Source organism: Gopherus flavomarginatus, chromosome 5 (assembly GCF_025201925.1).
Source record: "Gopherus flavomarginatus isolate rGopFla2 chromosome 5, rGopFla2.mat.asm, whole genome shotgun sequence".
In the NCBI taxonomy this organism is placed as follows: Eukaryota; Metazoa; Chordata; order Testudines; family Testudinidae; genus Gopherus; species Gopherus flavomarginatus.
Genome location: NC_066621.1, coordinates 63,834,749 through 63,860,094, shown reverse-complemented (window position 1 = coordinate 63,860,094; position 25,346 = coordinate 63,834,749). Strand labels below are relative to the sequence as shown.

Sequence of the window (25,346 nt, the reverse complement as noted above, 5' to 3'; positions counted from 1 at the left end):
TCCTGGAGTGTAGTGCCTTGTACCCAGAACTGCACACAATACTCCAGTGTTAAGTAGAGAAGAAGGAATTACTTCTCCAGTCTTGCTTATGACACTCCAGGTAATATATCCCAGAATTAGGTTTGCTTTGTGTTTTTTTTTTTTTTTTAAACAGTATTATATTGTTGACCCATAGTTAGTGATCCACTATAAACCCCCAGATCCTTTTCTCCAGTATTCCTTCGTAGCCAGTTCTTTTCCATTTTGTATTTGTGCAACTGGTTATTCCTTCCTAAAAGCAGTACTTTGCACTTATTACATTTCATCCTATTTCAGACCATTTTTCCAGGTTGTCTATCATTTTGAATTCTAATCCTGTCCTCCAAACCTCAACCCCCTCCCAGTTTGGTATCATCTCCTCAAACTAGAAGTTACACCTACCAGCTCCAGCGTAGACATACCAAACAGTGAGGGCTTCCCCTGGAGCTGGAGGTAACTGGCAGTCCTGCTTGCTGCACGTAAAAAGCTAGATGTTATGCCTGCAAGGCCTCCTTCCATGTAATGCTGCCTAACAATCCTTCTACCTTAAGGTTTCTCTTCAGCTGTCAGCCAGGTAGACTGACAGGGCTGTATTGGCCTCAACAGGGGTCCCCCCAGGTGTGGGGCTACAGTGATGACTCCACACACACATGCATTCACTACCACAGTACCAGCAAGATATTTTGTACTGGGCAATTCCAAAAACAAGCTTGACTGGGTTTTGGTATATAATGGTCTTGAATTAAACACTGTCAGAGGGTGGGTTACTGGTTATACCTCATCCCTTCCGGTTGCAATGAGGTTTGATTTTATATGTTATGATGCTAGACCATGTTTGGAAATATTTCTCAAGGGTATGTCAATGCCAGACATGCCTCATTCAAAAGAGCTTAAAGTCTGGCTGTTTTCACTTAAGTGCTATTCAGAATAGTAAAGGGTGGTCCTTCTCCATAGGACTAGTTAAAGAGCAAAACATTGCTCATGCAGTAAATCTGGCTCTTACTGCACAAACTTCAAAGTGTGAGCCAAGTGGGGAAGCGAGACTTGAACTGCGGTCATAAAAATGACTTCTCCTAAAGACTAGTTAAGTTTGTGTATAAATCTCTATAATGCTAGAAATTAACAGCTAATTTCCACGATGCCCATTGTGCAAAATGAGGTTTAATATATGGAGACAGCAGAACTGTTTGATAGAGGTGGGGATTTTCAAAAGTCCCATTCACTTAACAGGGATCAGAGTTAGGTTTTTAAATAACACTTTTGGTAATTCTTCCTGTTATCTGTCTGAACACCTGGTTATCATTTTAAGTGTGCTCTGTGCACCTTAGATGAATTTGCCTGTGAACATGTAATTAAATCTGTTTGTTTTGTATGAACGTTGACTCACTGTACCCTGACATAGATAAGGGTAGTTTTGCACCCTGAGATGTTTCAAGCAGGCCATACTGTATTTTTAAAAAATCCAGTTCCAGTGTGTTGGTTTGTGGACTTAAGCGTTCTGTTAATTTATATTTGAATACTAGAGTATCTTATTTGCTATACAAATGCTGACCTTTGGGCCCTCAGACTGTAATGAATAAATGCTGTATGTTTGTCTATATTCGAGGCTGACTTGGTGGATCATGTTTTATATATGCCTGGGCAGCTGGTCTTCAGGGAATTTTAAAGTTTATTCATTCACCCCCATTTGCTCTTCAATGAGTACCCTCTCTTGAAGTACAGGGTCCTTGCACCGTGCCCAGAGACTGGGTAGGGATTTTATATAAAATACATCTCCACCCAGAGAGGCAATGTGGCTAGAATACTGATGAAATCAGAATACCTAGGTTCTATTCCCATTTCTGCCAGTGCCTTGCTGAATGCCTGGGTATTTCTATTAACCTCTGAGTGTTTGTTTCTATTCTATCTATTCAATGAGCAGACTCACTTTGAGAAAAAGTCTGTGGCTGGAAAAATGCTCCGTAACAGGTAAGCATCATACTAGGTGTAAAAATATATTTAGGCCATTCTTGTGCATTTCATAAAGCGTATAAACTTCACCCTCAAAATGAGTGAGAATCCTTTAAAGTGTTACAATAATTTAAAAACGTTATTTAGCTTTATAAGCAATTGCTATCACAATGGATAAATATGCAGTGTTTAAGAAGAAATATGTTTTTTCTAAAAAAACAAAGAGGTAGAATGGACAAGAGGGGAAAATGGACAGGTTCAAGAGGTACTTAAGAGAAGACACATGAAGAGCTTCTCTTTGCAAGTAAATCTCCTCTAGGACAAAATCCTAGCTTCAGAAAAATGTACTGAAGTATTGTCATGGACATCAGTGGGCCAGGATTTCATCTCTGCAGTCCAGCTTGCAGCCAGGGAATGAGGGAAGCCACAGTACAGGCTAGTGAACAGTGCACCAGTTAAAGCCTGCTATATGTTTGCCAGTTCCCACTGCACAGCCTAGCCCAGTGGCTCTCAACCTTTCCAGACTGATTTGGGAGTCTGATTTCTCTTATGTTCCCCTAAGTTTCACCTCATTTAAAAACTACTTCTTACAAAAATGTCTTAGCATGCTATTACTGAGAATTATAAAAAGTTGAAATATAAATATTGTACTTACATTTCAGGGTATAGTATACAGAGCAGTATCAACAAGTCATTGACTCTATGAAATTTCAGTTTGTACTGACTTTGCTAGTGCTTTTCATGTAGCCTGAGCTAAAACTAGACAAATATTTAGACGAGTTAAATGTACCGTTTGGAAGACCTCTATGTACCCCCAGTCATATACAACCCCTGGTTGAAAACAACTGGCCCAGATAACAGTGAAGCAGCAGTGGCCCAGGCTGCCTGAAATCCATAACACATTCTTGAAAATAATTTGTAAAATTTTCTTTGCTTATGTTTTTGCCAAAGGGCCCTGATTATGACTCTCCAAAATGAAATAGTATTAGAAGGGCTCAGTCTTCAGTGGTACTGTGATCATTGCAACTTTTAAGATGGCTGGCGTACAAGCTTGAAGCATTTTGATCTCTATCTGCTATGACTGTTATTGGGATAGTGGACTGAGTAGACTTAAATCAGTGAGGTAATAAAGAACAAATTTTATTGGTCTCAAACATCTGATTGGAAAGTAAAAACAGGATCCCTGCCCCACAAAGCTTAAGGCACAAGCTAGTACAAACCAGCCTTGAAGTGTGTTTGTGAAGAGAGATAGTAAAAACAATGAAGATTAAGGGTGCACAGAATGAGTCATGTACCTTATGTGTGGAAGTGCCATTTTCTTTTGAGTGAGGCAAACTTCTGAAACTGCTCACAGCACATGTACTTCATGGAGAGAACAGTATTTCACAAGTACTGTGACAATGCTCCAAGCCTGTATTGGTGGGGCCTGCACTTCCAGGTGGATTCAGTGGCCTCAGAAACCACTAAGGCCCTCAGTATGACCTCCCTTTCCCAGTACAGGGACAAAGGTCACAGCTTATTGAGCTATTTTCATCACAGGCCAGTATGGGAGGTGGAATACCCCCAGTCTCTGTTGCTTCTTAGAGCTCAGTAGGTGCAGTTTGGCCTCCTGCCTGGACCAAAGTCTGCTTCCCCTCTCAAGGGGATCTCTGTAGAGTGGGAGGGGGGGAGGGAGAGAACACAGGCCTGCCCTTTAGGGTCCCTGGGCTGGAACCCAGAGTAATGTTGGCAGCTTTCCCTTCACCACTGACACTGCTTTGATCCCCTGGCCCATTTCCCCATGGTCCCCTTTTCCTAGCTTCACCCATACCTCAGGATTCAGCAATGCTTCCTCTCCTCCAGCTCCTTTCACCTGGGCCTCTCCCAAGAGAACTGGCAAGGAGAGCTTTTAATGCAGTATGAGGGGACCTTAATTGGTTCCAGCTGTCTCCATTAGCATTAACTGACCCATTGCCAGTTACTTGAGGTCAGGTGGCAGCATTAGCCGAACAACCTTAACTGGTTGAATTGGCATCAGGTGTCTGACTGTCCTGGAGTAGCTTTTGTTTGGCTATCCAGGAAACTGAGACCAGCTCAGTCTGAGGCTGATATACCCGCCTTTCACTACTCTTATCCTTCTGGGCTGAGTCCGTTACAGTAGATACTTATATTGAAGTTTAGTCTAATGTAAGGCAGCAATGCAGTTTTCCGTGACTGTCAATCAAATCCTCTTTCTAGAGCAGAAATCTAAATACTGGCAAACAAATACCTTATATACTCATTCATAAGCAGATTTTCTTTTTTTAGTAAAAAAGGGAAGCATCAGAGAAGGGGGTCGGCTTATGAACAAGTATAGAAGTGGGGACAAAGCCCCCCACCCCCAACAGAGGGAATAAGGAGAGGCAGCAGAGCCAGAAGGGAAGAGGCAGGGCCAGAGTCTCTCTGCTTCTGGCCACACTGCTCTCCCCCCAGCCTCTGAAGCAGCTGCAGCTCCGAGGGTGGCAGGCTGCAGCCATGTCGCCCAGCCACACTTGCCGGAATGCACTACAGCCAGGCTAGAGCCATTCTCCCAGGCCTACCCCAGCTAAGGTGGGAAGGGATGGGGCCATGGGGGGGTGGTCACAGGGGTTACTCCCCTGACCCCCACCAGTTGCTGTCTTGGCCCGTCAGGGTAAGCAGCTGGTGCGCTGGGACACTTTGTTTACTTAGGTTTACCTCTCTGCCTGCGGATGCTCGAGGTAAACAAACTGTCTCAGCCCACCAGTAGCTTATCCTGAGGACCTGGGAGCCAAAGTTTGCTGACCTCTGAACTATAGGGTCAGCTTATGAATGGGTCATCAAAATTTTCCATTTTTACTTATCTAGCGTGGGGTGGGGGGGGGGGTCAGCTTATAAATGAACCAGCTTATGATCGAGTACATATACCTGAATAACATTCAGTGACTCAGCATGAAGGTTAATACCGAATCCCTAAATTAATTTTTAGATCTAATTAACTGTCAGGGTGGTTAAACACTGGAATAAACTGCTTAGGGAGGTTGTGGAATCTCCATCTCTGGAGATATTTAAGAGGAGGTTAGATAAATGTCTATCCGGGATGGTCTAGACAGTATTTAGCCCTGCCATAAGGGCAGGGGACTGGACTCGATGACCTCTCAAGGTCCCTTCCAGTCCTAAAATCTATGAATAAAACAAAAATTAACACAAAACAATATGAGAAGTCATGAGAATTTCTTCATGCACTTTCACTGGCCCTGAGCTACTACGATTTCTTCCCAGACTCTATTCCTTAATCTACTTTGCTGTTTTATGGCAGCACACTCCTAACAAATACTGTTTAATTTCTCACTTAATCTCCTCCTGCTTAATGTTGTTTCAAAGTTTTGTCGCAGCTCCATTAGGGAACATGCTCGTTTAAAGTTGTGCAATGCTCCCTTATAACGTAATTTGGCTGCCGGCTCTGTCCACTGCTTGTAGGATTCTGTGGAAGAGCAGTGACTTTACAAGGGAGCATAGCACAAGTTCCTCTTCTCTGCCTCCTCCCCCTCCCTCCCAGTGCTTCCTGCTTAGGACTTTCTGAGAGGGAGCGGAGAAGAGCTGTGTCTCCGCTTCTCCTCCTCCCTCCCAGAAAGTCCTAAATACCACCAAACAGCTGTTTGGCAGCAGGGAAGCGCTGGGAGGGCGGGGGAGGAGTGGAGATGTGGCATGCTCCGGGAAGGAGGTGGAGTAGAGGGGGGTCTGGAGCATCCGCCGGCAAAGTCGGCACCTGTTCTTCTGGGGGGAAGCTGCCGCTGCACAAGGTGCTTCTGAGCGTCCTTGCCTGCCTCATTGTCTGCAGAGAGCTATGCCTGTGTGTGGGGTAAGCCAGCGGCAGCTTCCAACCACAGTATACTGTACAGTACATAATGCCTTTTGTCTGCCCCAAAAAATTTCCTTAGAACCTAACCCCCCACATTTACATTAAATCTTATGGGAAAATTGGATTTGTTTAACATTTCACTTAGTTGCATTGTTCAGGAACGTAACTACAATGTTAAGTGAGGAGTTACTGTAGTCTTTATCCCCTCTTTCCTACAGGAAAGAAATTAATTTATTCACATTGTAATGAACGGATTAAACATGTAGGGTCTTGTCACACAAAGCTTGCGTAAGTTAAGAAATAGGTTCAGAATTTAAGACAGTTGTAGGCTACTGAATGTCAGTGCTATATCCAAGTATATAATTAAACTGATTTCACCCCTGCGTTGTTGGATAATTTTATCGCATTATAGCAAAAAAGGCGGAACATTTCAGGGCAACTTAATGCCAGGTAGCTAGAGTCAGGTGGCCTTTAACTTTGTATATTAAAACCCTCTCCATATTATAGTTAGCCAGATATGCATCTCCATGTCTTATTGCTCAATAGAAGATATTTAAAGACTATTACTCAAGCTCTCAGTATTAAAAACATTCAAGGTAACAGAGACAGAACAAAATTACTCAGCTATTCAATAAAACCCTTAGTTAGGACTATGAAAATTGCAATCAACTTACATTGTTCTAAAAGTGCTGTAGCACAATGGATTATTTCTGCATGTGAATGAGACATACTGCATTGCATCAGTGTTAATAAGCGAATGTGTTATCTTTGGGATAACCAAGTTTTTCCAGATTAGGCTGACATGCAAACTGAATCATAGGTGGAGGGCCACACATCAGAATAAGAGTATCTCTGCCTGGGGGAGGGAGGTGTGCTTTAATCATGTCTGCAGTAATGAAGCCAGAGTTATACTTCCAATCTGAAACAAACAAGGGATACCATTAGTACCTTACAACAATTCAAACATATATTCACACTAAAGGTCCCCATCCTGTCCCTCAACATGACACCAACCACACACACTGACAAATATCCATATAGAATCAGCATTAATACCACATTACTGTAAGCAGGCACTTGACAAGGGTAGGATCAAAACCCTGGACTACATCCACCACTGTTGTAAGTACAGCCCTGTCTAGCAGCAGCAAGTAGGGTATGCAATAAGCTGCAGTGAAAAGCAGGCTGCTTCACACTGCAGCATGTACCTACACATGGCAGTGAAAGGCTCTAGTAGAAGGGAAGCAGTGGGGAAAGGCTCCACCACTCAGAAGCTACCGCTCTCCCTGCTGCCTCTCCCCTGCCCTGGGGAAAAACTCTGGCAGTGGGACACTGACATGAGAGGCACTGCTTGGGCATGTAGAAAGCCATGTAGAGTATATACCCTAAGGTTCTGGCATGTCTTTACTCACTTAAGCAGTGCTTCACCATCTACACTGATTATTCTACCCATGCTGCTTTAAGTGTAGACATAGCCTAGGTCTGACGGCATTGAAGTCAAATATTTAAAATCAACATAGTTCAGATCACTTACACCAGCCATTAATTTGGCTCAGTGTTTTATGAGCTACATACTGTAGAGTTCAAGCTCTAGCTTTTTGTTTTCCCTCTCAATACAGTACTACGTAGAAATCCACAACCGATTCTTTATCTGTATTGTGCATCTGCACCCTATTTAAAACTGTAAGCAGCACTTGTATGTTTGCCTATTGTGCCCATAGCAAGTACTAAGCAGACACGATGCCAAGGTAACATGATTCTGCTGAAGAAATGAGGGAGGGAGGAAGACAGACTAGACAAAGCAGCAGAGTTGTGTATTTTGCTGAGAAGTCCAAGAAAGTGACACTTTACCCTACTAGTACAATGACAAACATTTCATTTCACTATCCAAAGGTCTGCAGGTAATGGTTGCATCATTGAACAGAAGTTAATTATTAGTTCCTGTTTTCTAAGGTTGTCAGATACTAGTAAGTTTGCTAGGAGTGCTCAAATACCATAGGAATGGATGGCTGGATACTGTAGCAATACCCATTAGTAGGAAGAAAAACTTGTGGATACAGAAAAGAGGGCAGAAGAAAGTCTTCCTTCAAATACCAGTAACTTACCATGAGGAGGTCTGTCCAATGTATACTGCACTTTAAATTGATCAGGGTGATTCTTGGCTACCTCTTCTAGCTCTGCTCTCAGTAATATGTCTTTTTCAGTCTGTTTAAAAAAAAAGGGGGGGGGGGATTGTTTGTGACCAGACCATATCAGTACACACAGTAACATGGACTAACATGGCACTTACTTCATTTTCAGCAGGAAGGAATCAGAGTTTTCCTCATTTATCAAGTCAGTAGACAAAATGAATTTTTCTTAAGCATATGGTAGTTTATACTTTTCTTCACTGTAAATCCAGATTAATAGTAAAAACAAATCAGATTTAAACAGCAACCTAGCTGAAACTAGTGTTAAATAGTTAAAACAGCCAAATGCCAGAAGATTCAGAATCAAGGTTAAAACTCTTTAATCCATTCGCACAGATTAGTCTTGGTCTCCCCACCACTGGGTTTTTTTGCATATTACAAATATGGCAGTGCCTAGGTATAACAGTGAGAATTAAGAACAGGAGTGAAATCCTGGCATCCCTGAAATCAGTGGAGCCAGGATTCACCCACAAACTTCAGTTCAGGAGTTTGGGGCTTCTGGCAGTTTTACATGCACAAACTCTTTGTACATTGTATTAATATGATTTCTTAGGGATATTGTTTCCTTTTTGTTGGTTTAAGAACAAAAGAAACCAAACTCAGGACAGTGTATGAGAACAGATGCAATAAACCGTAATATCTCCTATAACTTCTTATATAGATCATTTTTAAACAAACCATGGCAAATCACATAGCAGCCTTGATAATCAAAGGGAGTTGTGCATGTGAAGTATATGGACTAGGATCACATGCCTTAACGCAACTGTGTGGTATATATGCATAATACAGATCAAAAAAAAAAAATCTTGTGATTCAGGGAAGTAATTTTTCAGAATTAAATCTCACAACAGTATCACCAGTTCAAAGTCCTCCTAATAATGTCCCTGGAGTAAAAAAAAAGGGCAAACAAATGACATCATATATTTACCTGATTAGCAAAAAGGAGGTAACACTTTGTATTATCATTAGGATCCTTTGTGATGTGACGGATAAGCTGCAACATCGGAGTTATTCCTATTCAGAACAAAAGAATTATAGATGGACTTTTCCTTTTAGCTCACACACAGGCTGCATTATCAGGCAGTATGGCAAGCTGACTTCAGTGGAAGTTTTGTCTGCATGAAGCCACAAGATCAGGCCCATAATATCCCAATTTCTGATCCATGTTAAGTGCAGTTTCTTTTTACTCAAAAAAGCCACAAAGTAACACTTTACCTAGTGCTTTACTAACATTAAATAATAAATACTCTGGTAGGATAGATAAAGTAAATATTATAATCTTGTTGTACAGAGACTGAGTCAGACTCAGAGAGGTAAAGTGACTTGCCCAAAATCACATAAATCAGTTTAAGAACCCGGACAGAATTCATGTGAGCTCAGACCAGAGCTCTCTTTCTCTGTATTGTTATGATTATTAATACTGTGGGCAATGCCCCACATCTGCTATCAGAATCAGGAGCCTATTGTCCAAGGACTGTAAAAACAGGAGAAAACAGTCCCTGCCCTGAATATCTTAGTATAAAGGAGAGGAAATCCACAATATTCAGTACATAAATACATAGATGAACACTTTAAAATGTCAGTTTTAATCAAATGGAATGTTAAAATATTACATCCATGTATCAAAGAAAGCACTGTTAGGCAACAGATTCAACTGATAATGAAGAGAGGACCTTTAGTCACAAAATAAATTAAACAGAAAATGTCTCAATAATCATCACAACCCTCTAAACCTCTATTTGCTCTCTCATGAGGTTCCTACCCTCAGCACAACAGTTTCACCTGTTCCTCCAGCTATCATCCCAAGATGCTTTACAAACTTTCTGTGTGCTTCAGACTTCTTGTCAGGCTTGATAGCAAAGTTACCTGGAAGAAAAATTCAAAAAACTTACAGGTAACTGAATAAATAAAGTATAATAGAACAAACATAATTAAACAGTAATAAGTCATCAGGACCCCAGATGGCATTCAACCAAGAGTTCTAAGGGAACTCAAATATGAAACTGCAGAACTACTAACCGTGGTATGTACCCGATCACTTAAATCGGTTTCTGTACCAAATGACTCATGGATAGCTAAACGTGACAACAATTTTTTAAAAAGGCTCTGGAGGCAATCATGACAATTATGCCTAAATTCAGTACCTGGCAAACTGATTAAAACTATAGCAAAGAACAGAATTATCAGAAACACAGATGAACACAGTTTGTTGGGGAAGAGTCAACACCACTTTTGTAAAGGGAAATCATGCCTCACAAGTCTATCAAAATTCTTTGAGAGGATCAACATACATGAGAACAAGGTTGATCCAGTAGATATAGTGTACTTAGATTTTCAGAAAATCTTTGACAAGGTTCCGCACCAAAGACTGAAACAAAGTAAGCAGTCATGGGATAAAAGAAAGACAAAAGATAGAAAACAAAGGGAGAATAATGGTTAGTTTTCAGAATGGAGAGAGGTAAATAGTGGTGTCCCCCCCCAGGATATGTTCGGGGACTAGTCCTATTCAACATATTCATAAATGATTTGGACAAAGAGGTGAACAGCAAGGTGGCAAAATTTGCTGACAATACAAAATTATTCAAGATAGTTAAGTCCAAAGCAGACTGCAAAGAGTTAAAAAGAGATCCCACAAAACTGGGTGACTGGGCAACAAAATGGCAGATGAAATTCAATGTTGATAAATGAAAAGTAATGCACATGGGAATACATAATCCCAGCTCTACATACAAAATGATGGGATCTAAATTAGCTGATGCTATTGTGGATAGTTCTCTGAAAATGCTCAATGTGCAACAGCAGTGAAAAAAAGTGAACAATGTTAGGAACCATGAGGAAAGGGACAGAGAGGACAGAATATATATCACTATATAAATCCATGGTATGCCCACACCTTGGATCCTGCTTGCAGATCTGGTCACCCCATCTCAAAAAAAGATGGGATTGGAAAAGGTATAGAGAAAGGCAACAAAAATTATTAAGGGTATGGGACAGCTTCTGTATGAGGACAGATTAAAAAGACTGGGACTTTTAAGCTTGGAAAGGAGACAACTAAGGGGGGATATGATGAACGATATGGAAAAAGAACAAGGAAGCACTATTTATTCCTTCACATAACACAGGAACCAGGGGTCACCCATGAAATTAATAGGCAGCAGGTTTAAAAACAAACATAAGGAAGTACTTCACTCAACACAGTCAACCTGTGGAACGGCAAAGGTGAAGGCCAAACTATAATTGAGCTCAAAAAGGAATAAGGTGAGTTCATGGAGAATAGGTCAACTAATGGCTATTAGCAACGATTGTCAGGGATGCAACTCCATGCTCTGGGTGTCCCTAGCCTTTGACTGCCAGAAGCTGCGAGTGGACGACATGGGGATGGATCACTGATTGCCTGCTCTGCTCTGAATTACCTAGAATTGGCCACTGGCAGAAGAAAGGATACTGGGCTAGATGGACCTTTCGTCTGACCCAATATGGCTGTTTTTGTCCTTATGCTCTTAAGGGATACAATTGCTGTGGAAGTCCAATTGTTGGAGTTGGCAACTTGATACATGGGGACAGATCTTCAGATCCAGCCAAGCTGTGCTCAGCAGAGGCCAAGGTGGAAATGGTAAAAGTGGCTTTATGCCCCCTTTGTAGTCTCCAATCTCACTGCTGGACAAGGACTAGTTTAGCCACAAGCATAATTTAAAATAGCCTTGAGGCTCCTCTGAACAACTGCATCTAGCTACACCAAAAGGTCATCCTACAGCTGTGGATTGCTGGAGCACAGTGACCACGCACCCTACCCTGAGAGCTGGGAATAGCAGTAACTGTCACCCGGGGATTTCCCCTGAGGAAATCCTCAGGAGGCTAATTAAGTCATCTTTATGATCTCTTTGCATCATAGGAGCAAAGCTGAGGATCTTGCCTTTTATAATGTTAGTGTTCAACAGACTTGCACTAAAACATTAACAGATCAAGAGCTTTGAGCCATGAGACCCTGCAACGAATACATCAATTAAATATATTAGTGTTCTGCACACTCAGACCAGACCCTTTTTATTATAGTAATTTATTTATCTCTATATACCTATTAGCTAAGAAGAATCCAATCAAACCCTTGGCATTGAAATAAATGTCATGTGACCTTGACCCCTAGTATCCAGAGATCAAAAAAGCTACATAACTTCTTTTCTACACCAGCGGATACTGCTGCTTTGGGGTAATCAAAAAATAAGACACAGCTTGTAACTCAATTCAGATGCCACATATCTCCAAGAGTAAAAGAGAAAGCCTCATAACGAACGCTTTACAAATGCACGCTCTGAGAATCATTTAACAGATTTGTAACCAATGCTGCAGAGTTGCTGTTGTCTATAGCAACCAAAGTGCAACAGAAAAGTGTGTGGATCTGTAACTTGTGTGGCTCATTGATTCCATCCAAAAAATAAGACTCATTTGTACTTCATTCCTAATAAAGGGCCTAATCTTGAGACGTGCCAAGCACCTGGAGCTGCCACTGAAACAGATGGAAGTTTTAGGTGTACAGTCCCAGTCAATCAAGATCAGGGCAAAATCCCTTATACTCTTTTACAACCATCTTATGTGAGAGTCCCTCAACACATGAGTCCCTCCCACTCCGAAAGATCCTTATCCAAGACAAGCCTGTTTTAAAACAGGGCAAGCTGGCTTGCCACCAGGGAGTTCCAAAGCAAGAAGGATGTGCTTCCCAAAGGAGTTCTTTTAAGATTTTCAGCCTGAGCATCTAGTACAAAAAGATTAAAAAACTCTCAGCTACTTCAAATATATTGTTGTGTCACTGAGAAAAATGTGACTGTATCAATACAGAAGAGGGGATTTAATTCCCTTGACACGAACAGTCGCAGTCATCCCATTCTCAGACAAGTACAGTGCTCTCATTCCCCCACATGGTCACACTACAACAGGCGCTAGTCAAGAACACTGGGAGAGAATTGCCACAGGAGAACTTTGGGACTCTTCTTGCCATTTCATTTCAAAAGAAAGCAGTGTCCCAATCTGGAAAGCCCTCAAGATTTAAATTGCTTTTGAAAATAACTAGATTCCCCCTCCCTCCTTTTTAACATCACAGTACCTGTCCCCTTGTATACAAGGAGCCCATTTGGCCCTCTGAAGTCAATGGTATCCCCAACAGTCATGCTGTTTAAGTACTGGGACATCTTCCCGCCTTCAGGAAATTTTGGATTGACATTTTTGTAGTAGACCTGAAAAAACACAACAGTTGTTAGTGGTTCACCATTTAGCTATCAGACGGCAATGGTGTTCTCTCAAAAACATCTTGCATAATACACTGGACACCTGAAATGAGACTCAGAAAATCTCTCGCTCTCAGTATTTGTTTGTGCACTGTAACTGGAAACCACCACAGTGTAATAAGCAACATGCTGCTTCATGCAGCTGCTTCTGTTCCATCTGTAACAAATAGTGTAGCTAATGGGAATGTCCATGTGGACTCTAGGCACTGCATTTATATCCCTATATCTCTGCAACACCAGCCTCAAGTCACCTCCATCACTACTCTCCCTCCAGAAAATGGCAGGAGCTCCTTTTATATGTCACAGCATTCAAAAGGGCGCCACCATACAGTCCATAGATGAATATTGCCTTAAATATTGCCTTTCACCTTCAAAAAACTTTACAAATGTTAAACCGCTGACAAATCCTCACAACATGAGGAATCAGAACAAGAACAAAACCCGAAAACAGAAGGAGAAAGTGGCTTGCCCAAAGGCAGACAGTCAGCATTAGAATGGGGATTAGAAGAACTCCAGAGTCCAGGGACCAAACCACAGTGCACTCCACAATCCACACTAGCTTGAAAGCTTCCAGCAAAGGAAACTCTACAAACATCCCTCCTCAAAATCTTCCAGGATTCTAACGCTGAATCAGAAAATGCAACATTTTTTCATGACACTGCACCATGTATACAAAGAACTGCAAGTCCATTGTTCAATTTTGCAAGCATCAGAAAGGAAATAAAGGAGAAAAATCTAAGGCTGCTGCATTAGCATACAGAGATGGTCTGGGGAATGTGCAAGGCAGATTCTCAAAGAGTGGGTTATAGATGTGCAGGCTGTAACATACTTCTCTGCAAGGAGAGAGCAAAGCAATACCATCTCCTTCTCTACCCATCCTGACTAACAAAAATCAATTCCAGCTCATTTTTAAAGCTGAACTCTGTACAAGAATCTCATTGTGGACAACGAGGGCCTCGTGCTCATGCCAGGAGCAGATGCCGACTTTTCTTCTTCCACTTCCACTGCACCTAGAATACTCTTAAGGGCTTCCTCTCTCCTCCTTCATTAAATTCAAGGTCCTCATTGATTCTCATGGTCCTGCACATCTCGTCCCCAGCCTCCATCTCTGCTCTCATTTCATAACCTTCTGCACCTCTGTCTCCTTCCCATCCTAGCGTCAAACCTTATTTTATTCTACCCTTTGCACTCTGAACAGCCCAGTTTCGGCAACCAAATGCTCCCTCTCCTCCTCCAAATGTCTCATTTAAAGCCACTTCTTTTTTAAGCCTTCCCATGATAAGCAGGAGGTGGGCTGAAGACAGTTTTCCTATCCCATTAAAAAAATTTAATTTCCAAACTTTTCCTGTTCTGCATCAAAATGACCTGAGACCTTTCAAAGTTTTTTTTGACAAAACAAGAGAGACACTCCCAAAAAATTCAATCCTGGTCCTGAGAAAACTTTCCCGACTAAAGTTTTGTTGAACCTCATCTTTTCCTGCAATAAGTTTTGGTTTCAATCAATCAGCATTTCTGATGAAAAATGTTTCATTGAAAAATTCCTGACCAACTCTAATGATGAACTCTTCACTAATTAGGTCCCCAGCCTTAAAGCATCTGAACTGTTGCCCCATGTTGGTTATCCATTTGAGCTCTTGAAGAAGGCAACCTTCACCGGATTCGGATTTCACACGGATTTTACACTAGTTTAACTACTGACTTTAATTTGTTCCAGTATGAGAGCTCAACCAGGCCCTTTGTCTTTCTATGCATTTTGTAGAGCACTCTGCGCTTATGGCATTCTCCAAATAATAATCTCATTAGAACAACTTCCAAGTTTAAAGAGGCGTGGTGGAATTTCTCTAGTGAAGCTGAAGTTAGCAAGCACCTTGTCACTTATTTTCTACTTACATGTAAACCCTATCAATGGCAGCAGCATAGTTTTGGGAAGAACAGTCCTTAATTAATCATTGCTGAAGAAGTAGCAGGGAAGAGCTCCTGCTGTCATTTTACTGGATACTGTGCCGAAATAGTAACTATTGTTTTCTTCTCACTCTTAGAGTTGTGATGGCAGATTTACTAGTGAGATTTATATCATTTAAAGGACATTGTGAAATAAGCTGGTGTTTCAAATTCCTAACAGGCAGGTGTCACATCATAAAAACTGCTATCACAATTGGCAGCCTTGTATCAATCACTGTCTCATCCCTAAAGAATGAGGCACCAAAAAAACATCCCCCTCAAACGACAGGCATTGGTAGGGAGTTGTAGGGAGAAATGTGCAGTGTCCCCCCTCTACCTATTCAACAGATAAATAGGCTTCACTCGTCATAACATTTCTTCCCAGATCTGGACCTTAGCGTCCAAAATATGGGTGTTAGCATGAAAACCTCCAAGCTTAGTTACCAGCTTGGACCTGGTACCACTGCCACCAGCTAAGAATTATATAGTGCCTAGCTCACTGTGGTCTCCCCAAAACCTTCCCTGGGGGACCCCCAGACTCAGATGCCTTGAGTCTTACAACAAAGGGAAATAACCCCCTCCCCTTGTTTCCTTGTTACTTCCTCCCAGGCTCCCCTCCCTGGACGACCCTAGGAGATTCCCTGCTTCCAGTCCTGGAAACACAAGTACCGAGAGATCTAATCTCTCTCCCCCTCACCCAGAGGGTATGCAAAGTCAGGCTTAGTAAATCTAACACAAAGAGATTTTCCCCTTGACTTCTTCCTCCCACCAATTCCCTGGTGAGCTGCAGACTCAATTCCCTGGAGTCCCCACTAAAGAAAAACTCCAACAGGTCTTAAAAAGAAAGCTTTATATAAAAAGAAAGAAAAAAGGACATTAATAATAGGCTCTCTATCAAGTTGACAATATACAGGGTCAATTGCTTAAAAGAACAATGAATAAACAGCCTTATCCAAAAAGAATACAATTTAAAACATTCTAGCAACTACACACATGTAAATACAAAAGAGAACAATATAAACCTATTGTCTTACTATCCTTGTACTTACAACTTGGAAACAAGATTAGAAAGGCAGGAGATAGAAAGATCACTCTCAGAGCCGAGAGGGTCAGACCCAAGACAAAGAACTCACACCCAAAACTTCCCTCCACCCAGATTTGAAAAAGTCTTGTTTCCTGATTGGTCCTCTGGTCAGGTGTTTCAGGTTACTCCTTTCCAGGTGAAAGAGACATTAACCCTTAGCTATCTGTTTATGACAACTTTCCATGTCTAATATCCAGCACCTTCCAGGCTCGCTAAATACATTTTAAAATAAATACTAACCTGGAAGACTTTTGCCATCAAATAACCGTATTTTAAGAAAGGTCAGATTTTGAGCATAAACTACAGTGTTTGACAGCATCATTTTAAATGTCACTGAAATCCAATCCTTTCCTTCCTAAGGCAAGCATTTCCCTCTACACTTGGATAGTGAACATGTCCAGTTAGATTAAATTATTTGTCTACATTAAGGTAGCTAATATTTACCTTTATAATTAAGTCAACATAACCTTTTACTTCGTCACTGGAAACTGGAGTGTAGGCGCGGATGACAAGATTACCATTGATTTTGGAAGAGAGGTAAACATGCTGTCCTAGGGAGAAAGAGTTACAATCTAATCATCACTTTCAGGACTGGGGGGGAAGAGAAAACAAAGAATGGAGTGGGAAATAAGGAATCTAAACATATACAATAACTCCAATGAAAGCATTAGAAGCTAACCACGAGAGGCAAATCCTGTTGGGATACAGAAGTTATGTCTCATCTAGTCATACAACCCTAGAAACATTCTTCACTACATTTCAGTCTAATCAAATAAATGCTATTGTTGAGAATATATTCTATATCCTTCAATATGTGTATTTGCATAATCCATGGTTATCATAACACCATCAGGAGTATGCAGTACACACACACACACACACACACACTATATGTCATGAGAACAGCAATAGTATAAATTCCTTTTACAACCATGAAATAAATTGCTGAACTATGTCATGCGGGCTATTTTGTTCATTTGTTCTGCACACCTTGAAATTACCAGTACACGGATCCTAACCCATTTCTTACAGGGCCACCTCAGATATTGAACAAACAAACACTTTGCCCACTGTGACTCTTCCCAATTCATGCCAATAAAGCAATACCATGTATAAATCTACAATTCCAGATCCCTATTACTGAAAAACCAATATAGAGAATAGTCATTATTTCTACTGGACAGAAGATTTTTGCTTTGTTGCAGTTTAGACAGCGACTCAGTAGAGGGGATAAAATTGTATCAGACTATTCCTACTGTCACATCTCCTTTTCTCTGTTCTAGTGGCTGGGCCCACAGTTAGAACAAGATGCTGCAGACTCTACACATGTCTTCACATATAACCTACAGTTGTAGGACTTTCTCCTATACAAGTATATTTGGGAAGGGGCTCAGTTTAATACATGAGTCAACCTATATTTGGGATTTATGAAAAAATGAAAGCACAGTAATTTGGCTTTTGATGCTGCTCCCAGCCTAACAGGTATCCACACAGCCTCCGTTCCTTTTCCTGTTTGTCAGTGCTAATCTAGGATTCTTGTCACATGGTACTATACAACATAGAGAGCTTGTCCAACAATGCAGTACCATGGCTGCCTCTAGATGGAGTTTTTAATACCCCATCTTCCTGAGCACCAAATTCACTACACTTAAAAAAAAAAAAAAAAAAAAAAAAAAAAGGCAAAATCCTAAATTTACAAATAAAAATCATCACAGGAAAGAGTTTCAGTATTTACCTATAGGTAGCCCTAAAATGTGATCCGGCGACGGAAGCCCAAACCTGAATTTCTTGGTATCATGGCTGATCTCCTGTCGGAAAGCAAAGAGACGGAGAACAAACAACGTGGTATTAACAAGACAGTACAGTATCCCTCTGAATCTGGAAAACAGCACAATATTCTTTGGTGAAACTACTGTTCATTAAAGTGCAAGCCAAAATCCAAGCAGCAAAACAAAAACAGTTTTGACAGTGAAGTCTAACAGTTCATCTTTTTCTAAACCTGGTTATAAAGGGCCAAATCTTGAAGTCCTCTCCTCTCCCCCAAAGCCAACAGGAAGGCAATTTTTACTGATTAAGGACATTGTGACAACTGCAGCCTTACAACAAAAATCATTAGATTTTCTCTAATCAACATGCATGCTCATTGTATCTCTGACGTTTCCAGATCTATGACAGAACTGGCATGCCTCAGTAGAGGCACAGCCTTCCTTAATGTAAATATGTAACTCCTACTTTCCACCAATGCAAATTCTAAGTGTATTAAAAGGAAGATATGCCTCTGGATTAAGAACTGTGCATTCAAAGAAACTAATCCAGTTATTTACTATTTTGAAGGGGTAACTAAAGTAAACACTAATTTTTGCATTATGTTTTAGGACCCAAATTTATGCAACATTTAGAAAAAATATGCCAAGACATTTCCAGTAGCAGCTATGAATATGAGATGTTTCCCAAATACTTTAAATACTTAACGACAGAGAATCCTGTTTTAAGTAAACCCACTCAAGGAACAGGGAGGATACAAGATCCGGGTGCCATATAAAAAGTTTATTACCAAAGGTGATGATAAAATTGTATTGGAACACTCATGGAGATACTTTAAAGAGGTTATTTAATACTAAAAATAATGTTTTTTACTTTCTAACTAAGGACCTCAAAACAATTTTACAAACATTAATTATAGACATGCCTTTAAACCACAAAACTCACAACTGGAAATCCCAAAATTCAGGGATGTTCATATCAGAGTTCTGAGCTAACCCATTACCACCAGAGAAACACTTTGGATCCAAGTTCAAATTTTAAAACATCCACTCCAAATTTCAGAAGTGAGGGGATTTGTGTTTGGGTTCATCTCTAATTATGCAAGCTTCAAAACACTCCTATGAAATAACTTTTCATTATGGGTCTTCATTTTGCAGATATGGACACAGACAAAACAAAGACTCATTGAACTGCTCAAGATCACACAGTGAACGAGAGTCAGAGCCAGGGAAGGAGCACAGATCTAACTCCAGTCCCGGTTTGGTCATTAGACCATGTTTCCTCCCTGAGAAAGTGTAGGCTGCACAATCCAAGTGTTCTTCACAGAGCAGTTTGGTAGGATTCTAAAACCAAATGGCTTTCGTCACCTCTTTCTTTATCAATGGCAATGGATACTTAGTGTGTGGATCCTGTAATGTAATGGGATCACTCTTCCTCTGGGATCTCCTAGTCTTGAAAACTAACAGCAAGGCTGTCGCAGCAATGACAACCAAAGCAATCAGCAAGGCCAGGTCCTAAAAAAACCAAAACAGATCATAAATGACATCAGAGCAATGCTGGGTTTACAATGGCTCCAGTGGCTCCATGGAGCTGGGCACATGCTCAGAAGGGGCCCCCGCCTGCTCCACTTGCACTGTGCCCCGAGACCCCACTGGCTCCCTTTGCCCACCACTTGCTCCTCTCAGCCTGCCCCTTGCCTGGCCGAGGGCTCCTCTCCGCTCCCTGGCCCCACTCCCCTGCTCCTCTCAACCCCCTGGCTGGACTCCAGGCAGTCTGGGCAGTCTCTGCTTCCCACCACCTGTGGTGCCCCACCTGTCTCCCTGGAGCTGAGCCACCTGGGACTGGTGCAGAAGCCTGGCCAGTTTCAGCCAGGTGTGTGTGGGAGGGGAAACAGTGTAGAGGGCTTGGCTGGGTCCCTCCAAACAAGTGCATCTTGAGGGACCCCAACCAGGGCAGGTCCTGGCCTGGTGGATCATGCCACTCCTGAGAGACTGGAGTGATTCCCGGCCCTGGGACCAGCCCTGGCTGCGCTGCCGGCTCAGCCCAGCAGACACAGTGCCTCTCAGCAGAGCCAGTGAGTGCGGCCAGGAGGCAGGGCTTGGGGGAATGGGTCTGTGGGCAGCCTGGGTGGGGGGGTGAAGGGGCAGGGAAGATCTGTGTGTTGGGGCATTAGGAAGTGGGGGTTCTGGGCAGTTGTGGTGGGGCTGTGGACAGGGGTGGGGGTGTGAAGAGCACTGTGCATTTGTGGGTGGGTCTCAGGGGGCACTAGGCATAGTGAGGTCCAGGGGGGCTCTGGCCATAGGGAGTTGGGGGGTGTTGGGCAGGGGGGCTGTGTGGTGTGGCATAGGCCCACCCCCAAGAGGAAGGGGCAGGCTGGCAGCACAGTGCCAGGCAGGTCACTATGCATCTGGCAACTGCCAGTTTGTAAATAGTGCCCTCGCACTGGGCAAAGCAGGGCCACCTCTGTCATTCCCCTTTGCCTCTGGCTTGCCCCTCGCTCCGGGGACTGACCTCCCCGGCCATGCTCCATTCTCCCCATGGGGGCCCACAAAGATGTTTGGCACCAGGCCCACAAAAGGTTAATCCCGCCCTCCATCAGAGAGTCAGCCAGCCTTCGCGCACACTGCTTTAGAGCAGCACATGCACCAGCCTCGAAGGGACACAGCTAAAGTGACCCTGGGCACGTTAATGTTATGGCCACATATTTCAGACGGACGGGTGGGTGCGCAGCTCCCCGGGAGGCGAGGCTGTGAGGAGGATCTGGGGCTTCAGAAATGCTGAGAACCTGCGGGTGCCGGACAAGAGACAAACACACAAACTGAGCACCCGCCTCAAGGCCCCAGCCCCCATTCCTGCCCCCACCCCCATGCTCCTTTGCGCTAAAGCGGCTCCCCCCGCTCCCAGGAGTTCCTCAAACAGCCCCATCCCTCGCCCCGGCCAGGGGTGGGAGCAGGTACCACAGAGCCCAGCCGCGGCGCAGCCTGCGCTGCACGCCGGACACGGCGCCCCTCGTACCGCGCTCGGCTCCATGACTGCGGCAGGCAGCGCTCCCGAGTCGACTCCCGCTCCGCGCCGGTGAAACCTCCGCGTCCTCTTCCCTGCAAACTCCTCCGAGTCCCGCCCTGCACACTTCCCCCGCCCCGCCGCAGTGCACCTCCTCCAGCCCTGCTTTCTCCCCAGCTCCTGCACACTCCCCCTCTCCCCAGTACACTGTCCAGCCCGTGCAAACCCCTCGTGCCCTGCACGCTCCCCTTCCCCCGCCCACACTTTGCCATGCACACTCCCACTGCTCCCTCAGCCCACTGGAAAACCCTGCCCACGCATTTCAACACCTTCTGACCCTTGGTCCCGGCAATCCTTTCCCCCTCTCCCTGCTTCAGCAGTGTGCTAGCAGCTGACTATAGAGGTCACTTCCACTGCACTTACCATGTTCCCTAACCAACCACTGAAGTTCACCAGTCTAGATGAGGCCTGATTTATGCTTAAAAATTAGGTTGACTATCACAGGCCCCACTCACCCTGCAGGGGCCTCCTAATAGCCCACCTGGGGATTAGCTCATCACCAGGTCTGATGCCCCCTTCTGTCACTGACTTATGCATGCTGCCACCTATCTCTGTGACTCAGGGTGCTCTCTCCTCATGGTTTGGCCCCCTCACCAGGTCACTATAATCCTCCCCTTCTGGGGTATCAAAGTCTCTCCATGCAAAATGGCAGTCTTCCCTTCACTGCCCTGACCTTGCCACTCCTGCAGTGGCCCACCTTCTACTTCAGGTTCCAGCTCAGGGTCCCTCCAATCAGCAGCCAAGGTCTGCACCATTTTACATCTTCTTGTTATTCCCCTGAACCTTTTCATATATCCTCTCCAATGTCCTGAGAGTGGCTACACACTCTGCTGCCTGGCTTTATACTAGCCCCACCTGTTCCTTCTCTGCCTCCATCAATCAACCTTTCAAGCCCTGGCTCTCCCCCAGGTGCAGCTCATCAGATTAACTAATCTAATTTACCCTGCTCTGCCACTTTGTGTAATGTGACTATCCCATCACTTTGACATAGCTATATTGCTCAGAAGTGTGGATTCTTCACACTCCTGAGTAAAGTAACCTCCAGTGTAGACACAGTTCAGTGAAAGAATGCTTCTGTTGAAAAGCCACCGCTCAGGGAGATGATGTTCCTACAGTGATGGAAAATCCCTTCCATCAATGTAGTTGATACTATGGGGTTATGCTGGCATAGCCATGTGCCAATACAGTCCCCACAGTTTAGACATGACCTAAAATAGTGCATGCACACACACATTATACTAAGAAGCAAGAAAGGAAAATAATGCATAACTCTGGGAGAAGAGAAAGAGATGCCAGCAATAATTTTCCACCGTCAGGTTATGGACAGTGGTACAATAAGGTTGCAAGATATAAAACCTCAGTACTATATTAAACCTGTCCTAGACAATTTCTTGGTGCATTAACTTTAATAACACTTGTATATTTTGTCATGCTGGTGAAGTTATCCAAACTGAAAGTAAAATGCATGCATTATATTATTATATAATGAAGCAAGTATGATTATAAAAAGAGGGGGGAAATGCATAATCCAATACCTCTACACCTCTTATTTTCTTGGTTCCTATCATTTTTACCTTTCTTACCACTGTTTTCTCCACTCATCACTTTAAAAAATAGGAGAATGTTTAGCCTCAAATACCATTAATTCTCCCCATTATTCAGACTGCCAGAGAACAGAGATGTGCTCTGGAAAATGCCCTGGTTTACAATTCAGTAGTTACATTAATAAATCCTTAAAGTTAGTGAAACGTAATGGGCAAAGCCCATAGTCTATCATTATCAGGACCCATGGAATTCTTCGGCAGCATAAGATTTATTTCCATGGCAGAAGCTGTTGGATTCTGATGCCACAAAGATTGATTAAGGTGGCATGACTTCTTATTTTCCATGGCAGAATAACAGTTAATTTGTTCAGTTGGAAAAACAATTTATACTTATAACATTTTAAAATAAAGACTAAAGAAAGCAACATTTTTATATAAAGTTTCCATGTTGTTCAACTTACAGTTTGAAGACTTGACAAAACTAAACTACAATAAAAAACTCTAAACACAAATTCCTCAGTCAGGAATTAATCCTAAACTTCACTGTATGTTAGTTTCAAACATGTGGCTTCCAGCATATTTTACTGTGACTCTAATGATTGCAGAGCTGTGTGACTAGATTATCAGTGGCTTTCTGAACTGTGCTTTTGGTGGGAAAAGAATTTGTCTTCTCTCAAGGACATGACTTCAATTCCTATGATAAGATGAAGGCAATAAAGGTGTCTTGAAACCCTTGAAAGAATTTCAGGAGTGGATTTTTATCTGATCTTTTGATTATTGCAGGCCATTTCTGAGGCCTCTTTCTAGCCAATATTATTTTTCTCTTTCTTCTAGTGATGGTCCTTTCTTGCCAACCACAAGCTGGATTCTGGATTCTACTCCACCTGTCCAGTTTTACACAGGTGAAACTATTGACTCCACTGGATTTACTCCTTAATTTACACTTGTGTAAGTGCCTGAAAAATCAGGCCCATTGTCTCTGGTTTCAGAAAGGAAAAGCTTCCTCCTTTTGTGTGGGTCCAATATTTGAAGGCAATTTTCTTCCATTAAAAATTACAGTGATGGCTCATATGCTTCTTACCTTTCCACAGCATAGAGGGAAGCCAGCAGGGATAAAGCAAGAGAAAAATAGGCCTGGGAAGACCCTGTGGAAAACAAATGGAGTAACACATGCTGCATGATGCAGCTGCCATCAGTTCCTCCACTGAAGACCCCCACAAAGGAAAAGGTGTGTGGGCAGCCAGAGGTTGAATATCTGCTTTTCATGCTCCCTGACAAAGTATATCAAGAGAGTATGACATACAAGTTACTGCTGCTCTGTGTTCTCCAGTGGAGCTCACCTGAGCACAAGCAAAGATGGAGTACTGGAAACAGCATAACACAGGAGTCAGATGTGTGGCCCTCAGCGGGTAAGGGAGGAGGGAGGAGACAGGGCAATAAAGAGTTGGGAGCCACATGAAGGCAACACAGATACCCACATAAGATCCATGGGGTTTCCGATATCTTTTCCCATGGATGCAGATTTTAGGCCAACGTCACCTTCCTGTTTCATACCATTGTCAGGCCTATATTTCTTATGCAATGGACATACTCTCAAAAACAGAGAATTTTTGTAAGCAAGAGCACACTTTATTTCAGAAGACATGGAGCCGTGCTAGTAATTAAGGGCCAAATTTTTCTTTCATATACTTTCTACCAGGTGTAGCATCCATTCATAAAGTGTTTGCACGGTTGGATTCTAACACACATGCATACACTAGGCCTAATGTTTCAGAGCTAATTAGCCAGGTGGTTGGTCAGAGATGCATCACATATAACCAGAGTATCAGAAAGCCTGATCACACAGGACTGGGACTTCCATTTCACATACTGATCATGCTGTGAAACAGAACCCAGCACCTTTGTGTACTTGTTCTAGACATTAAGAAATAGTAGTTGTTGTTTTTGATTCTAATTATTTCAATAGGAAGAAAACAAGTGCCTATTCCAGATAAAAATGTAACACAAAGCTTTAATTTGCTTCCACACACTATTACTGAGAGGACTGTTTTCACTTGCATTTCAAGAAACAAATGATTTCATCTTGTTTTTAGACTCTTGGAGCGTGAGGTTCATTTACACTAATGTCAGTGTATACCACCATGGCAGTGAAGATGGACCCTGAAATAGGCGTTACTGTCATTTACTGGAGCGAGGTAAAGTGGTCTTAGTGAAAATAAGAATCAGGCCCTGATCTCTGTTATGAAAAATTATATCAAACAATAAAAACAAAGCTTTGGCAAAGTAACATTCTATATTTCACTCTTTAACCGCAATAGTTTTCCACCACATCCTTTTCAATCACACCTACAATTCTGTTTCAAGGGTAGTACTCAAGGGCCAAATTCCTTTCTGACAAAGGTGGATGACATCAAACATCCAATGACATCAACCAAGTTATAACCAGAGCTGTGCAAAAGCAACAGAACTGCTTTCAGTACACTTCACCACCAATAAAGACCACACATAATGAAAAAACAGCTTGCATCCACTGTTCTTCAGGCAGTGAATGGCCAGTCTCTTTTCCTCACACTTTCCCTAGGTTTTATAGCCTTAGATTTCCAAGTATTTTCATGTGCTCTGGGAGCTTTTGGTATGGTCTTGACAGAATATTTTCAGTGGAGGGAAGACTCTTGT

General features: G+C 42.6%; 1 protein-coding gene across 4 annotated transcripts in view; it reads right to left on the bottom strand.

Moving 5' to 3' along the window:
- LOC127052007 (NADH-cytochrome b5 reductase 2) overlaps positions 1 to 21,160 on the bottom strand; it is a 36,884-nt gene extending 15,724 nt beyond the window's left edge. For 2 of the 4 annotated variants that reach the window (XM_050955155.1, XM_050955158.1), the window contains exons 1-8: positions 21,079 to 21,160; positions 19,431 to 19,577; positions 18,035 to 18,107; positions 16,744 to 16,850; positions 13,094 to 13,223; positions 9,778 to 9,861; positions 8,924 to 9,009; positions 7,912 to 8,011 (exon numbers count right to left, since the gene is read on the bottom strand). In XM_050955155.1, coding sequence (XP_050811112.1) covers positions 7,912 to 8,011; positions 8,924 to 9,009; positions 9,778 to 9,861; positions 13,094 to 13,223; positions 16,744 to 16,850; positions 18,035 to 18,107; positions 19,431 to 19,577; positions 21,079 to 21,093 — 742 coding nt within the window. In that variant the 5' untranslated portion in view covers positions 21,094 to 21,160. Of the gene's footprint in view, positions 1 to 6,003; positions 6,726 to 7,911; positions 8,012 to 8,923; positions 9,010 to 9,777; positions 9,862 to 13,093; positions 13,224 to 16,743; positions 16,851 to 18,034; positions 18,108 to 19,430; positions 19,578 to 21,078 lie in introns of those variants that run through there. The other 2 variants (XM_050955154.1, XM_050955156.1) reach the window with 2 other exon arrangements.
- Positions 21,161 to 25,346: the final 4,186 nt, after the last annotated feature.